Source organism: Poromitra crassiceps, assembly GCF_964638095.1.
Source record: "Poromitra crassiceps genome assembly, chromosome: 3".
Classification (NCBI taxonomy): domain Eukaryota; kingdom Metazoa; phylum Chordata; class Actinopteri; order Beryciformes; family Melamphaidae; genus Poromitra; species Poromitra crassiceps.
Genome location: NC_139625.1, coordinates 80,499,417 through 80,516,479, shown reverse-complemented (window position 1 = coordinate 80,516,479; position 17,063 = coordinate 80,499,417). Strand labels below are relative to the sequence as shown.

General features: G+C 42.5%; 2 protein-coding genes across 2 annotated transcripts in view; both read left to right on the top strand.

Moving 5' to 3' along the window:
- Positions 1-4,406: 4,406 nt before the first annotated feature.
- On the top strand, positions 4,407-10,903 carry LOC310772718 (CD59 glycoprotein-like). The gene is made up of 5 exons (XM_083632601.1): positions 4,407-4,429; positions 5,311-5,396; positions 8,686-8,787; positions 10,017-10,090; positions 10,385-10,903. The coding sequence occupies exons 2-5, from the start codon at positions 5,342-5,344 to the stop codon at positions 10,505-10,507; spliced, it is 354 nt and encodes a 117-aa protein (XP_083488727.1). The 5' UTR covers positions 4,407-4,429; positions 5,311-5,341; the 3' UTR covers positions 10,508-10,903.
- Positions 10,904-15,542: 4,639 nt separating this feature from the next.
- dytn (dystrotelin) overlaps positions 15,543-17,063 on the top strand; it is a gene marked incomplete at both ends in the record, with an annotated part of 16,466 nt that continues 14,945 nt past the window's right edge. Inside the window, one exon of the mRNA XM_083633178.1 lies at positions 15,543-15,561. Within this exon, the coding sequence (XP_083489304.1) occupies positions 15,543-15,561 (19 nt within the window). The remainder of the gene's footprint in view (positions 15,562-17,063) is intronic.

Sequence of the window (17,063 nt, the reverse complement as noted above, 5' to 3'; positions counted from 1 at the left end):
CCATGGCTGCAAAATAATGTATACAGTTCTTATTCTGCATATTGATCAGTATTGCCAATAAAGAAATATGACAGTTGAAAAACAGATATGAGAGTGTTTTCCGGAAGATAACATGTTGCCCTCAGTCTACCTCCCATACGATATCTACCGTATATAGGAGCAAATAGAAAAGTATAACAATTATTTAGCTCAGATGGTAAATATATATATAAATATAAATATATATTATAATTTAACAATCTTGGGGCTGAGGGTTCAAATCTCACCTGGAGCGAGTGTTTATTTGATAAGGATATATTTCACTTTATATTAGGGTACACAAAAAGAGTAACAAATGGACAGGTAATGATTCAGTGCTCATAAACTACTGAGTATGATGCACCACTTTACAATAGGGTACACAAAAAGAGTAACTAATGGACAGGTAATAATTAAGTAATGAGTAACTAACAATTAACTATATACTCACAAACTGACCATTGACCAACCATTAACTAATGAGTATTTACTCTACTAAGGAACTAACAACTAATCATGAACTAATGATTAACTACTATACTCACAATGTGACCCTAACTAATGATTAACTAATGATTAACTAATATTCACGAACTGACATTTATTAATCATTAACAAAAGATTAACTACTCTACTCATGAAACTGACAGACTAATCAGTAACTAATGATTAACTACTCACGAGCTGACATTTAGTAATCATTAAGTAATGATTAACTACTCTACTCAGGAACTTAGACACTAATCATTAACTAATGACTACCTACTCATTAACTATGATTAACTAGTGATTGACTAATGACAAATTATTCATTAGCTACTCATTAACTATTAGTTAATGATTAGTTTACTAGTAACTACTACATTATTTGTGTACGTTATTGTAAAGTGTTACCGATTTTTCTTCTTCTACTACAACAAAACTGTAGCTTAGGTGTCCCCAAGTGAGGACAAGAGGTCTGAGTTCAGCAGAAATAAGTATTATAGTGTTAAAACGGCAAAATGTGATGTCCTCGCAGGAACCCCGGGGGACTCAGGAGGTTCAACTACACCATTCTTGGTTCCAGCACCAGAACAGTGCAGCCTTATGGACTCACTGAACTGTATGTGCAGCTCATGGTGCAGCTGGATCTGCGTTCCAGCACCAGAACAGTGCAGCCATATGGACTCACTGAACTATATGTGCAGCTCATGGTGCAGCTGTATCTGCGACTACATTGCCCACCAGTGGCACGGACTGTCAGCATCAGTTTTAAGGAGAAAAAAGAAAAGAAAAGAGAAGAAAAGAAAAAAACTACCATGTCACTTTAGCAATGGGGTACGAAACCTATGCATGTACTGTAAATGGTGAGCATTAAATCTAAGAGTAGACAATAAACAAAATGCAGTATTAATATTAGTTATGAGTTCAACAAGATATATATGACAAAAGTCTTCACTATAAAAAACAAAAAACAAACCCTGTCTGTATATGATGATGCCTGTCTCCACAGGGGACACTCGACACAACAGGGACAGCGATGGAAATAAGTCCTGGACTTTTTCGTTTTATCCCTGACACCGCAGTATTTTGTCTCATGTATTGCATACTGTCTAATAAAATCAAATCAAATCAAAGTATAGAACAAACAAATGTATACATCTTGTGCTGTAAAGGCCCTAGGTGGAGCACCAAACCAAGAGTCAATTTGCAGGGCGTCCAAAGTGAAGAGTGAGATGTCTTACCCCCCTTTCTTTTATGTATTGTTTATGTATGTTTTGATGTATTTTTTCAGTTTTTTGTTAGTTTGTTTTTGACGTTTTTGCTCATGGCCCCATTCACACTCAGCAGACAGCTCTACTTGCCTCACGCAGCCAGTCTCCATTTCTCCAAACTGGGACCACGCCGGCTGCATTCCACTGCATGTAGCGTAGTGTAGTACACTGACTGTATCATGTAGTGTAGTACACTGACTGTATCATGTAGTGTAGTACACTGACTGTATCATGTAGTGTAGTACACTGACTGTATCATGTAGTGTAGTACACTGACTGTATCACAATCACTTTTATTGCCACAGTATGCAAGATTACATACGAGGAATTTGTCTAGGTGTCATTATTCAGCGTAGCGGTCATGTTAATATTCAGATAAAGAAATAGGAAAAACAACAAAAAGACAATCAGAACGTTGCAAGTGCAGTTCAATATATACAATATATACACGAGTGGAGGAGTGTCCAGTAGGCATAACATATTAATTTACATGAATTTACAGTTAAATAGACGTTAAATAGGCAGTGAATTTACATGGATTTACAGTCCGAGTTAAATAGGCATTCAATTAAATATGAGTTACAGTCTAAGCGGTGCACGATGTAGTTAGCAAGAGTCATCTAATGACAAGTAAAGCCTGGCGGCAAAGTGAAGGTAGGTTTGGGGGGGGGGGGGCTCATGCAGTGGGGGGATTTAACTGAGTTCGGGTGCATTCAGGAGGAGGTAGTGGGGTTTGTGGGGGGTCTTGGTAGGGACCTTGGTGGGAGGGGCTTACGGGCCTTGTTTGTGAGGCTGACGGCAGTTGGGAAGAAGCTGTTCTTGTGTCGAGAGGGTCTGGTCTTGACAGACCTCAGTCTCTTACCGAGGGGGAGTGTTTTGAAGAGCTCATTGCCAGGGTGGGAGGGGTCGGCCATGATCTTACGAGATCACTTCAGTGTTCTAGCTGCATGCAGGTCCTGAAGGCCCTGAAGTATGCAAGTACTGTACCTCATACAACCCCACATCAAAAAATCCGAACTATCCCTTTAAACTCCAGAGGGGCGGCTGTAGCTCAGGAGGTAGAGCGGGTCGTCCACTAATTGCTTTGGATAAATGAGGTCGGTGGTTTGATTCCCGGCTCCTCCAGTCTGCATGTCAAAGTGTCCTTGGGCAAGACACTGAACCCCAAATTGCTCCCGTTGGTGTGCCAGCACCCTGCGTGGCATCCTGCCGCCATCGGTGTATGAATGGGTGAATGTACCTACTTACTGTAAAGCGCTTTGGATAAAAGCGCTATATAAATGCAGGCCATTTTACCATTCAAACTCTGCCTTTGCAACACTGATTCCTGCCAATACAGCTTTTTCTGAATCAGAGAGAGAGAGAGGGGGAGAGAGAGAGAGAGAGAGAGAGAGAGAGAGAGAGAGAGGGATATTGAGGTCAGTGTTTGCATTGGGTCAGTGTCTCTCTGTGTCAGAGCTGTAAAGTATCTTTGTTTCGTCCAACAGAAGCCTTTGTTCTGTTGTTTGGTTCCTGGTTCTGTAGTTCAGTTGAAGTGGTCAGACTGTGGTTCTATTGTTTGTGGGTCATTTCAGGACTGAGGAACACTGGAGCTTTTCTTCCTCTGGACTGAGATAACCAGCAGACAGCTACAGTAGGCTTCTGATCTCCTGTCCCCACATCACCACTAAAGCCCAGAACACATTGTCAAAACGAGTACGGTTCGCCCACATTCCCTCGAACCCCACAGTGACCCCACTGGTTATCCCAGTCCAAACATCACTGATGACACCTCAACATCAACCCAACTTCAAATGACGAGCGACGACAATGAAGGCAGACTGTTTATTTTAGTTTAGTTTAGTCTGTTTAGTTATGTTGCCTCATGTTGCCTTTTTCAGATCCAAAAAGTTGCACTTGGAACACACAGCAAAGAATACAGCTGACGGTCAACTAGCAACACGTACCCTTCTGTGTGAGACCAAACCAGATACATGAAACAAAGTAGTGTTTGCCTAATATAGCTAATTCGAATGAAGAATATGTCTGATAAAATGTTGCAAATGGCACTGCCGTCAGCCCTGCTTGGTCTTTTGCTTGTGGAAGAAGACACGAAGAGGACACACACACACACACACACACACACACACACACACACACACACACACACACACACACACACACACACACACACACACACACACAATGGTAAATGGCCTGCATTTATATAGCACTTTTATCCAAAGCGCTTTACAATCAGTAGGTACATTCACCCATTCATACACCGATGGCGGCAGGTTACCACGCAGGGTGCTGGCACACCAACGGGAGCAATTTGGGGTTCAGTATCTCACACACACACACACACACACACACACACACACACACACACACACACACACACACACACACACACACACACACACACACACACACACACACACACACACACAAGCTCTCTGATTGGTCTGCCAGCCTCTGTGGCTGTCACTTGGTGGTCCATGCACTGAAGAAACACACACACACACACACACACACACACACACACACACACACACACACACACACACAGCGTGTGCTCCTCCCTGTCACTCTGCCCTCTCAGCTCAGTCAGTGTCAGACTCACTTCACTTCCCCTCCAAACCAAACCAGCTGTCTGTCTCTCTGGGTGAGTGTGGGTGAGTGCTGCCATCATTATTAACTAATAATATTTATTAATTATTATTGCTGTCTGTCTCTCTGGGTGACTCCACAGTCCACACTGCTGCCTTCATTATAATTATTAGTTATTAACTATTAATTATTATTGCTGTCTGTCTCAATGGGTGCATCCACACGAGTGCCTTCATTACTAGTAATTATTATTATTGATTGATTGATTTATTATTGTTGCCTGTCTGTCTGGGTGAGTCCACACTGCTGGGTGAGCAGATTGCAATCTGATCACCCAAAATGGGTGTCCTCTCAATCCGCATACAGTTGCTGTATTCGGATTCAGAGGACGCATTGCATTAAATTTTACACTTGTGTTCAATGTGGTCACAATACGTCCCTGACCACCTCCGGAGGTGGTTTGGCCGATCAGATCGCAATCTGTCTTCAATGTGTCTTGGGGGGTGTTTACACCTGTACTTTCAAGTGGTCATGCACAATCTGATTGCAATCTGATGACAGAAAATGCATGTTAGTGCCAGCAAGTGTAAATGGCCTCTCAGAAAAGTCTACTTCACGAATTGACAAACTTTTGACTAATTCCCTAGAAAAAGTGGCTAAAACTGGTCTACTTCTAACTTAGAAGTAGACCAACTGACATCTTGACCATCTTCCAATTTTTCAACTAACTAACCGCAAAGTGTCAGAAAGGGGCAGTAAAAAATTCGAAAATGCAGAATATTTAACAAAAGAAATCTTGATCGATTTAAAATGGTTGACGGTATCTCACAACGTGTTATCACAACTGTTGTGTATGTTTCATAAATCAGTCCGACTGTGTGCATGTGTGTGTGTGTGTGTGTGCGTGCGTGCGTGTGTGTGTGTGTGTGTCTGCTCCGGTCTCCAGATGTGTGTGTCTGAGCTGTGCAGAGGTGAAAATGAAGCACTCCCTGGGAATCTGCATGGTGCTTTGCTCTGCTCTGATCGGACTGGGTATGTTGGACTGTATCTGTGTGTGTGTGTTTGGGGGGCAATAACAGTAATAGTAGTGGTAGGAGTTAAACATTAATGTAGATTATTTAGTTTTTGACACAAAATATAATATATATTGACAGACTGTTGCTAACTTTTTTGCCTGCTGTTAATGCCCCCCCCCCCCCCCCCCGCCAAAGATCTTACATTGATAAGAACCGAAGGCTAATAGCTTGTTCCACTGTAACATCATGGTGGCAGACAGTGTTATTGTCAAAAAAGCACAAGAGCTTTGTCTCTTTCCTTCAATACTGTGTGTCTGTGCTATAGCCGGGAGACACCATAACGTTAGCTTAGCTGCAAGCCGCATGATTGCTTACAGCTCAACAACCGGCCAATGGGTTTCAAAGCAGACGCCCCCATTGGAAAGAATTGGACTGTCTCCCCCCCCCCCCTCCCATTTTCTCCCCAATTGTACTTGGCCAATTCCCCCTGCTGCTGCCCCGGTCACTACCACCTCTGCTGATGTGGGGAGAGCCGTAGACACACACATGCTTCCTCCTTCCTCCTCGATACATGTGCAGTTGCCAGCCGGTTCTTTTCACCTGACGGCAGTGAGCTTCACTGGCAGGACGTAGCACGTAGGAGGATCACGCTATTCCCACCAGTTCCCTTCCACCCTGAACAGGCGCCCCCCGACTGACCAGAGGAGGCGCTAGTGCAGCGACCAGGTCAGAGCAATCTAGTAAGAGAGTGGCGTCAGTGGAGGTCCAAAATGCAGATCCAGGAAGGGGGCTCGTGCTATGTTTGAATGCATAAAATAATGTTGATAATATAAATTCATTATTTAAACGTCTGACCCTTTCAAAGAACATCACGAACGGTCCATTCTGCTGCAACTCGACTGTGCTCCTTAAGCCAGAGCCTTACTTCCCAAAAGTTCCTTTTTGCCAAAAGTTCCCTTTGCAATGTAAAAAACGGGTCCACTGGAGTGAACGGAGATGTTGCGACTCTTCTATATACATGGCTCTGCACTGGACCAGGACACACCCTCATTCCGGCTTCCCACCTGCAGACAGCCAATCATGCCTGTATGGTATCGCGTTACCTCCGACCAAGCCGGTGGTAACACGGGGCGCGAACGTGCAACCCTTGTATTGGTAGGCAGGGAATCTACCGCTACACTACCCGGACACCCAGAGTCTTAAACGTAGTCAGACCCACCGTTGACGTCATCAAGCTTCCAGCGATGGCTATGGCTGGCACTGCAAGACTAGCTAACAGCTAGCTGAAGTGGGTATAGCAGCAGGGCAGGCAGTGGGTTAGCTAACAGCTAGCTGAATTGCGTATAGCAGCAGGGCAGGCAGTGGGTTAGCTAACAGCTAGCTGAATTGCGTATAGCAGCAGGGCAGGCAGTGGGTTAGCTAACAGCTAGTCGAAGTGGGTATAGCAGCAGGCAGTGGGTTAGCTAACAGCAAGCTGAAGTGGATAGCAGCAGGCAGTGGGTTAGCTAACAGCTAGCTGAAGTGGGTATAGCAGCAGGCAGTGGGTTAGCTAACAGCTAGCTGAAGTGGGTATAGCAGCAGGCAGTGGGTTAGCTAACAGCTAGCTGAAGTGGGTATAGCAGCAGGCAGTGGGTTAGCTAACAGCTAGCTGAAGTGGGTATAGCAGCAGGCAGTGGGTTAGCTAAGAGCTAGCTGAAGTGGGTATAGCAGCAGGCAGTGGGTTAGCTAACAGCAAGCTGAAGTGGGTATAGCAGCAGGCAGTGGGTTAGCTAACAGCTAGCTGAAGTGGGTATAGCAGCAGGCAGTGGGTTAGCTAACAGCAAGCTGAAGTGGGTATAGCAGCAGGCAGTGGGTTAGCTAACAGCTAGCTGAAGTGGGTATAGCAGCAGGCAGTGGGTTAGCTAACAGCTAGCTGAAGTGGGTATAGCAGCAGGCAGTGGGTTAGCTAATAGCTAGCTGAAGTGGGTATAGCAGCAGGCAGTGGGTTAGCTAAGAGCTGAAGTGGGTATAGCAGCAGGCAGTGGGTTAGCTAACAGCTAGTCGAAGTGGGTATAGCAGCAGGCAGTGGGTTAGCTAACAGCTAGCTGAAGTGGATATAGCAGCAGGCAGTGGGTTAGCTAACAGCTAGCTGAAGTGGGTATAGCAGCAGGCAGTGGGTTAGCTAACAGCTAGTCGAAGTGGGTATAGCAGCAGGCAGTGGGTTAGCTAACAGCTAGCTGAAGTGGGTATAGCAGCAGGCAGTGGGTTAGCTAACAGCTAGCTGAAGTGGGTATAGCAGCAGGCAGTGGGTTAGCTAACAGCTAGCTGAAGTGGGTATAGCAGCAGGCAGTGGGTTAGCTAACAGCGAGCTGAAGTGGGTATAGCAGCAGGCAGTGGGTTAGCTAACAGCTAGTCGAAGTGGGTATAGCAGCAGGCAGTGGGTTAGCTAACAGCTAGCTGAAGTGGGTATAGCAGCAGGCAGTGGGTTAGCTAACAGCTGAAGTGGGTATAGCAGCAGGCAGTGGGCTTAGCTAACAGTTAGCACTGGGAAGGGGTTTTAAATTGACATGGACTCCTTTGTGCGGATTGTTATGACTGACGTGGCCTCCGTGCATGCAGTCTGATATCCCTAGTAGCAACGGTCTGTTAAACAGAAATAATAGACCGCTGAACGCTGTGATTGACCAACCAGAATCGAGTATTCAACAAGGCAGTGTAATAATCCAAGTCAAACCATGTGTTAGCCAATAGCAGTAGTAGTAGCCATTTGTCACAGCTGATTACACAGCCAGTGCTATTAGTAGCAATATTTAGGTTTAGGGTTAGTAGTATTGCCAGTAATATTAATAGTAGTAGTAGTAATCAGGGGCATTTCTACGGGTGGGCCCGGGTAGGCACAGGCCCACCCACTTCAAAAAAATATATATATATATATATTTTTTAAATTGGTTGTTTTCTAGAGGCAAACTTGCTGCTGCCTTGCTAGCTAATGGGTTTGTAGCTTAAAACGCATGGCACATCATCTCCAGAGTCTAATGCATGACAACTTCATGACATCTAGGAATTTTGCAAAATTTCGTCATGCAATTGCCCCACCAATTTTCTCCAGGCCCACCCAATTTTCTCCAGGCCCACCCATAATTGAATTTCTGCCTACGCCCCTGGTAGTAATAATAGTAAGGTTCGGTTTAGTAGTATTGCCAGTAATAGTGTTAGCAGTAGTGCTATTAGCTTTATTTACGGTTAGGTTTAGTTGTATATTGTCAGTAATAGTAGTAGCAGTAGTAGTATTAGTAGTATTTAATGTATCTTATTTATTGTTCCAGGATCAGCCATTCGTTGTTACAACTGTAAGGATTACACAGCCAGCTGCTCCAAACAACGAGAATGTAGCTATGACGATGCCTGTCTGACCCTCACTGAGAGAGGTACCTGTCTGTCTGTCTGTCTGTCTGTCTGTCTGTCTAACAACACTAACCAGCTGTCAGGGGGGAGTGAACAGGGACTGAGCAGTTCCTTGCTGCAACAACCCCTCCACGACACTCAGGGAACAAATCCACAGAACACATGGAGACAAGATCAGTGAACTCCCATGGCAAAAAAGGCTACATGCAGACCTTCCAAACTTGATAAATGATTTTTGAGCACCACAATAGTGGAATGCTTAGTTGACATGCTTTCACACTACTTCGCCAAGTTAGTCAAAATATAAATAGGCTATGAAGAAAACAATACAATCTTATATTCTTGAGAAGCATTCCTTTAACCTATATATATATATATATATATATATATATATATATATATATATATATATATATATATATATATATATGACTTCTCATAGGTTTTCATGTAAGAACTAGAACGACTGCACCACAGATATATGCCTCTGCCAACAAGTGAGCAGTCGACATGCATGTCTGTCCAGATGTTGAGCCAAATGTGAAGAAATTTTGTCAAGGTGTTACTGAGATATGCGTTACCGAGCTTGAAAATGGCATTCGTGAGGTCACAGTGACCTTGACCTTTGACCACCAAAATGTAATCAGTTCATCCTTGAGTCTAAGTGGACGTTTGAGGCAAATTAGATGAAATTCCATCAAGGCGTTCCTGAGATATCACATTAACGAGCATGAAACGAGCGGTCGTGATGTCACAGTAACCTTGAACTTTGACCACCAAAATCTAATCAGTTCATCCTTGAGTCCAAGTGGACTTTTGAGGCAAATTGGAAGAAATTGAGATATCGTGTTAACAAGCTTGAAAATGGCGTTAGTGAGGTCACAGTGACATTAACCTTTGTCCTTTGACCACCCTGAAGAAGGGCAGGGTGCTGCCCGAAACGTTACCACACGGTGTTGCAATAAAAACCTAACTGGAGCCCTTTGCAGTGTGCAAACTTTTTACTTTTCTTTGCATTTATCACTGTAAGTTCTGCACCTGCCCTACTAGGCTGGGATGTGCGTGTCTCCCTTCTACCTTAAGACTGAATAATGACATCACAACTGTTAATTTAAAATGTGTTATTCCTCTAAATCTTGCTTAACATAATTATATTGTCTTTTGAACCAAAAATTAATTGTTACAAATGTTAATATTGATAAATCATTTAATATGATAACAATGTATTTTAATTGTCCTGTTGTTCTTCCAGGTGGACAGACCTTCCGCCAGTGTATGAAGTATTCTGACTGTGAGTACAACCGACTGGCTCAGATGTTCCCCCAGGTACAAACTTCTATTCTATTCTATTCTATTCTATTCTTTTCTATTCTATTCTATTCTATTCTATTCTATTCTATTCTATTCTATTCTATTCTATTCTATTCTATTCTATTGAATATACATTTGGGATCTGGCCCTCTGCTTGTGACAGGAGGCCTTACCTTTTCATTTAGCTGTTGATGTATTGATAACCTATATTGATAACCTGTGTATTGATGTATTGATAAGCTGTATTGATAACCCGTGTATTGAAGTATTGATAAACTGTGTTTATTCTATATGTCTTGTATTTTTTAGGTCTCCAGTTTTACCTTCAAGTGCTGCCACTCTGACCTCTGTAACTCCGCCCCATCCGCAGCAACCAGCTCTCTGATTGGTCTGCTGGCCTCTGTGGCTGTCATTTGGTGGTGCATGCACTGAAGAAACACACGCACGCACGCACGCATGCACACGCGCGCGCGCGTGCGCGCGCACACACACACACACACACACACACACGCACACACACACACACATACATATTGACAAGCCCCTCTGCTCTGCCTACTAATCTCCTCTGCCTTCCTGTTAGGAGTCAACTGTTCTCGAGCTCCGCCTGTGGTCCGAAGTCATCATGCCATTTCTTTAAATATACATTTTCCCCCATGCATCTGATGGTGCTAATAGCTCTCTAACTCTGTTTGCATTTTAATCATGTTATTAAATGAACATTGACAGATTGGAAATTATTGTTTTTAAATTATTAAATGGGAATGTTGGAAAATTAGAAATGAGGTTTAAATGATTCACTGTAAATGATGATTAAATTAATATTGACAATTAGAAATGGGTTTGGTCAGTGTTGATGTTTGCATTCAGGTGGTGCCTTGCTCAACGGCACATCAATGGTAGCTGATAAAGCTGTAGTACGGTATGTCTCATTTCTCCATCAAGATTTGACATCAGCAGGTCTAGGGATTCAAAATTGGTTTCAAAACTTTTTCAGCTGCAAGCCGAAATATGGTGATAGGACATGTCCTAGCCATTTAGTAGTTTACAGAGAGAGAAGGAAATAAAATATTTTTGTATTCATTCACAATTCTTTGTAAGCCTCTATAAAATCTAAACCTGTACTAAAACTGTTTAGTCAAGGGAAGAAATAAGTAAAAGGTTTACTGTATATAAGGCATATATTCAAGAAAAAAATCCCATGTATACATAAAAATGTAGCAAATAGTTATATGTAATTGTTTTGAATGTGGTTCATCTCTTAATGTTGAATGAATGAATAAATGAATCAATGAATCAATCAATCAATCAATCAATCAATCAATGATTTGATTTAGATTGAGATAAGATGCTTGGTGTGAGAAGGGCTCAGCAATACATTGAAAAAAGCATTGGGACGTCACGATGGTCCTCAAGCATACTGCGCGGGTCTCTCTCACACAAGCTACCTGCACCATTTTGTCTATAGCCACAAAATTAACACTTCTAGCTGGAGCGACGCCAACTGTACGTGATCCAGCAACTGCGGAGGTGCATTCGGTAAGTCTAGGCATTTTGAGATGTGCTCTTTAGCGTAGCAACCGTTAAGTTAGCGATAGCTCGCAACCTAGCGTGCTGGTCCACAGATGCTAATCTGATTGGCCGCTGGGAGCCTGGGGCGGGCTCTCCCTCAGCGGCCAATGGGAACTGTTAGTTCTGAATATATTATAGAAACAGACCATTCTTGGGAAGCGACGAGATGAGGAAGTTCGATTCGATTTCAGACGGCAGCCCGTCTTTATTGTCACACAACACACTACAACACATGCACGGAGGGCCACAACACACACATGCTGACGGTGGCCGGTGAAATTTGTCCTCTGCATTTAACCCATCCTGGCTTTGTCCTTTCCTCCTGGGGCAGGCCAGGAGCAGTGGTCGCTTTCTCGTACAGCGCCCGGGGACCGACTTCGGATGTTGTCGTCACTGGTCGGATGACGATGACGATCTGATCTTCTGCATGTTTTTGGTGGGGGGGGGGGGGGGGTTATATACGGAGGAACCCCCCTGGGGGAGCACGGGGAGAACATGCAAACTCCACACAGACAGAAAGGCCCTTACGACGAGATACCCCACCTGGGCAGTAGGCACTGAAGATATGGGGGGGAACACAACCACAGCGCCCACAGTGTCCCAGGCGAGAATCGAACTCAGGACCTTCTGACTGCGAGGCGACAGCTCTACCACTGAGCCACCGTGCCCCCCCAAGTGAGAACTCTGTCACAACAAACGGGGTTGCTATATTTTCGACAAATTAATCCAGAATCATGTTTTATGGACACATGTTTTTAAGAGGTTACAGCTGCACGAATTGGGACCTTTAAAGCTCCAAGCGTCTCTAGCTTAGAAAACAGCATGGCTGACAGGGAGGAGTTTGCAACAGAGCTAGCCTCCATCCTTAACCACAGGGGGGCCCCGAGAGCTAAATTGCCAGGAGTCCCTTGCCGCCAAAACATTAAAGCCCTAACATTAGCAGCCCAATAATTGTGCCTAAACACTGGTAAGGCCAGCCCTCCTACACACTTTTGAAATCATGTGGTTCTTATAATTCCAGATATAGGACAGAGTAATGGAGTCCAGCTTTTTGAAAAAAGCAGATGTAAGAAAAATGGGAAGGTTTTGACACAAATAGAGGAATCTGGGAAGTGAAACCATCTTAATTCAGTTTATACGGCCAATCATTGACAAAGGGAGAATTTTCCAGTTTTCTATACATTGTTTAAGTTTTGAAACAAAATCACCAAGTTTAGGATCTCTGGGTATGGTCAAGCCAAGATAAGTGAGGCGGTCCTTTGCCAATTTGAATGGGAGATTTTCCAGGAAACCGGGAGTGAAGACATCAGAAAGAGACATAAAGTCACTCTTTGTCCAGTTAATTGTGTATCCGGACAGCTTACCGAAGGAGGTGATTCATTTGAGGAGAGGGATGATCGATTGTTCTGAGTTATGTAGGTATACAATTACATCATCGGCGTACAAACTGATATGCATCTCGATACCTCCGACCTTCAGGCCTGCAATACCTGGGTGACCACGTATTTTTAAGGCAAGGGGCTCGAGCGCAACGGCGTATTATTAATGTTTTAACTACAGTTTTAATTTAGTTTCCCCAACACTGTGAAGTAGCTCTCCACCATAAAAGGTGTGTTTACATTTGTATATTGTAAACATTAAAGCCAATCAGGCTTGTATTTACACTTACACTTGTCCATGGCACTAGTCAGCTTTGTAGTCATTTGGGGGAACAATACAGTATAGGGACCATCGGGACGCATATTTAAGGGGACCATAAGCATGGTGTACAGGTCATGTCCGACCGATTGTGGTAGGCCGGTGGGCTAAAAATGCCAGGGCCACTTTCTTGTCCCAGTCCAGCCCTGGTGTGTGCATGTGTACGCTGTGCGCGTGCGTGTGTGTGTGCGTGCGTGCATGCATGCGTGCCTGCATGCATGTGTGTCCGTGCATGCGTGTTTGTGTGTGTCTGTGTGTGCGTGTGTGTACGCGCGTCGTGCGTACGTGTGTGGCTAGACTAGACTAGAAGATCATGAGCATGGAAGGATAGCACAGGGCGTGTGTGTAGCTCATAGTGTAGCTACAGACTTTTTTTCTTCCTAAACTTCAGCTGTGCTGGTGGGTGTGTCCTCAGGTCAGAGCTGCATCCTCATTGGTTGAGGCTGATGCCTGACGGTGATGGTGATTGGTGAGTGGACAAGAGTCTCAGCCTGACAGATGACACGTAACACACACACACACAACACACACACACACATATATAGACGTGTGTGTGTGCACGCGCGCGCGTGTGCGTGTACATGTGTGGGTTGTGTGTGTTAGTGAGAGAGAGAGAGAGAGAGAGAGAGAGAGAGAGACTTAGGCCAACAGTAATGAATACCTTGACAATCTGGCAGGCAGCGCTCATGGATCATGGCGACATCTCATCATGGATTATTAATGAGCTGATGTCACTGGATCCTGTTAGCTGCTGTCAGTCTTTTCGTCTCTCTGAAACGCTGAGACACAACCAGCAAATACTCACTGTTTATTACTATACATACTATTCCTACACACACACACACACTTTATTTTATCTTATATTTATATTTAAAATTGCTCTGCAAATATCTACCCATGGACATGATTTAAACTTTTCACTGAATCTGTAAACAATTTCAGAAGAAGCTGCTGTTTTCAGAAAGGTGAGTTTTTGTTGTCATTTTCAGGGCAGTGATATGTTTCACAACATACATACTGTATAGAGCTGCTTTAAGTATTAATTATGATACAGTATGTTCTGTTTAATTAAGTCAAGTCAAGTCAAGTTAAGCCAATTATGTACGAAATGCACAACCATGCTTCTTCTGAATCTAACCTTTGTTCCTTGTTATTATAGTCAGATACAACATGCTGAATATACAATATAATAATAATAATAATAATAATAATAATAATAATAATAATAATAATAATAATAATAAAGGGCTGCACGATCAATCATATCAGCCGATGTTAGTCATTTTTTAACATATCGGCATTGGCTCGATGTTGCTATGTTAATATTGGTATCAGCCAAAATTTCCAAATTGAGAGGAAACAATGTGGTAAATCTTGGGCTTTTCCACATGTTTTGGAAATAAAGAAATGCATTACTTTTTCAAATTCAGTGTTTACATGTTTTTCAGTATGTACAACATTTGATTATCATACAAATGTGTCTTTACAGATCATATTGACATCGGTAAATATCGGTTATCGGCCATAACAGCAATGTTAATATCGGTTTTCGTATCGGCCAAAAGTTTCACATCGGTGCATCCCTAATAATAATCATCATAATAATCATAAGATTCAAGATTCAAGATAATTTTAATGACCGTGAGTAAACATTAGAAATGAAGATTTTTTCTTTGTGCAGTATGCAGCACAACGATCGCAGCAATAGCAAAATATGAAGCAGACAAGTGCAAAGTCAAGACTTTTAAAGTAACATAGTGGAGTCCATGTAAATCTCCATGTAATAACTGCATGTAAAATACTGTATCCAGTAAGTGATGTATAATGGGAGGAGGGGGTTGTAATAATACATGGTTTCCTGTAGTATTTATTGAATGTAATTTAAGATAAGGCAATGTTTTCTTTAGCTTCAGAGTTAAATTGAACTAATTATATTAATGTCAGGTTTAGCTTTAGAAAGTTATTCATAAAAAAGAAAGGAAAAACAAAATGACATGCATTTTAAATAAATAAAAAAAGCATTAAGGCTCTCCTTAGCAGAAGCATATCATGTTTGAAATACAATTCAAAATTAATTTAATTAAATAGAGTGCATAATATATAATTATATTATCAAATAATCAATGTCTGTCTTTCAGGTAATAAAGGTAATATTGACATTGAGTGATTTTGTGTATTTTCAGACAGAGGCTTGATCATGGATCTAGATAGCATTGGTAAGCTCTATCCTATTCTATTTTGTTCTATTCTATTCTATTCTACAATATATTCTTTTGTGGTAGATTGTGATCACACCTTTAGATGCAGCAGTTGGAGTATTAAGAATCAATGTGTAGGAGGAAGGTCACTTAAATAGACCACCTTGTTATGAGAATGGATTGTGTTTGGTGGGAAATATCATCGTGATCAGCTGGTAGATGATGAGCTACATCCGTGTCCTGCCTGAACTGAACTAACACGATTAGCTGAATACCCATCCCTGTGTGATTGACCATTTAGTCAGGCCTCACTGACAGAGTTGGCATGCAGCCTCTGCTCTCTCTCTCCAGAGGGTTTTCATAGTCCACTTCCCTGGCTAATTCAAACTCCGCTCACCTGTGTGCTTCTCCACTCTGGAGCTTTCCATGATGCTGAAGCTGTGTTGTGGCATTAGCCATTTTTGCCCATTTAGTTGGCAATTACTTGGAAATATAAAAGATTGTGTTATTGACAATGATAGATATTTAGCCAAGAGATTACTGATCACAAGCAAGAATGTAATAACCGGAAACTGGAGTATGTTATAAAAGTTATAAATATAGTCACATTATAAACAACTAACCAACGCTGGGGGTCCGTATGGAAACAGTGTTACTCGAAATGGTTAAAAGTTCAATCAATTTGGCCATGTAAAGTAACTATTACGCTAGCCGCTAGCATTAGCCACAGTAGCCGACTACCCACAATGCATTACGTTATCCCAGCACCCGAACGACACGGCTGTAGAGCAGAATGGCTCTGCTGTAAAATCCTCATAGACGTTTTGTTTGTCAAGTTAAAACACCGGATTACACCGGAAGCGGAAGAAGCACCCATCAGGCATCATGGCAGCTAGAAATAAAAGGTGAAATTTAAACTGATTACCTTTCTGAAACACGGCAGTATTGGGCTGTGTCAAAACAGCGACAGTTACACCAGATAGCTACAGGAATACAATGATTTACTTTCAGAATAAAATGCTTCTTACCTTTGGAGAAACAAATAAAGCATTTAGGATTTTATTTTGAAATCCTTAAGCGGAAGACCTATACTTTTACGTTCTGGCTGCGTGGACGCTTGACAGATTTGAAGCTTACCCCAAGATACGCTTGTTTTCTTGTTTTCTGGTGGAATATTCCGTCATTTTGGTTCAATTGGACACAATGTAAAGACAATTTAAAGTAATTAACCGTCGGATTTCAGCCTGTGAGAACTTGTAACATGGATGAAAAGACTTGGGAAGCACTGACCATGGACGGTAAGCGATTGGCAAACGCAACTTGCAACACAGAAGCACTGATTCGCTAGCCAGGCTACTGATTCGCCACAACACAAGCTGTTTGTTTATTTTATAGTAAGAGTAACGAAGCTGCTTTTGGGAAATGTATCGGAGTAAAAGTATAGATTTTATTATGAAAATGCAGTGGAGTAAAAGTAAAAGTTGAAAGAAAAATAAATACTCAAGTAAAGTAGGCTACAG

Coding starts and splice junctions, on each gene's coding strand:
- LOC310772718 (XM_083632601.1), top strand. CDS start 5,342: ATGAAGCACTCCCTGGGAATCTGCATGGTGCTTTGCTCTGCTCTGATC. Junction 5,397..8,685: donor CTCTGCTCTGATCGGACTGG/GTATGTTGGACT, acceptor TTATTGTTCCAG/GATCAGCCATTCGTTGTTAC. Junction 8,788..10,016: donor TCTGACCCTCACTGAGAGAG/GTACCTGTCTGT, acceptor TTGTTCTTCCAG/GTGGACAGACCTTCCGCCAG.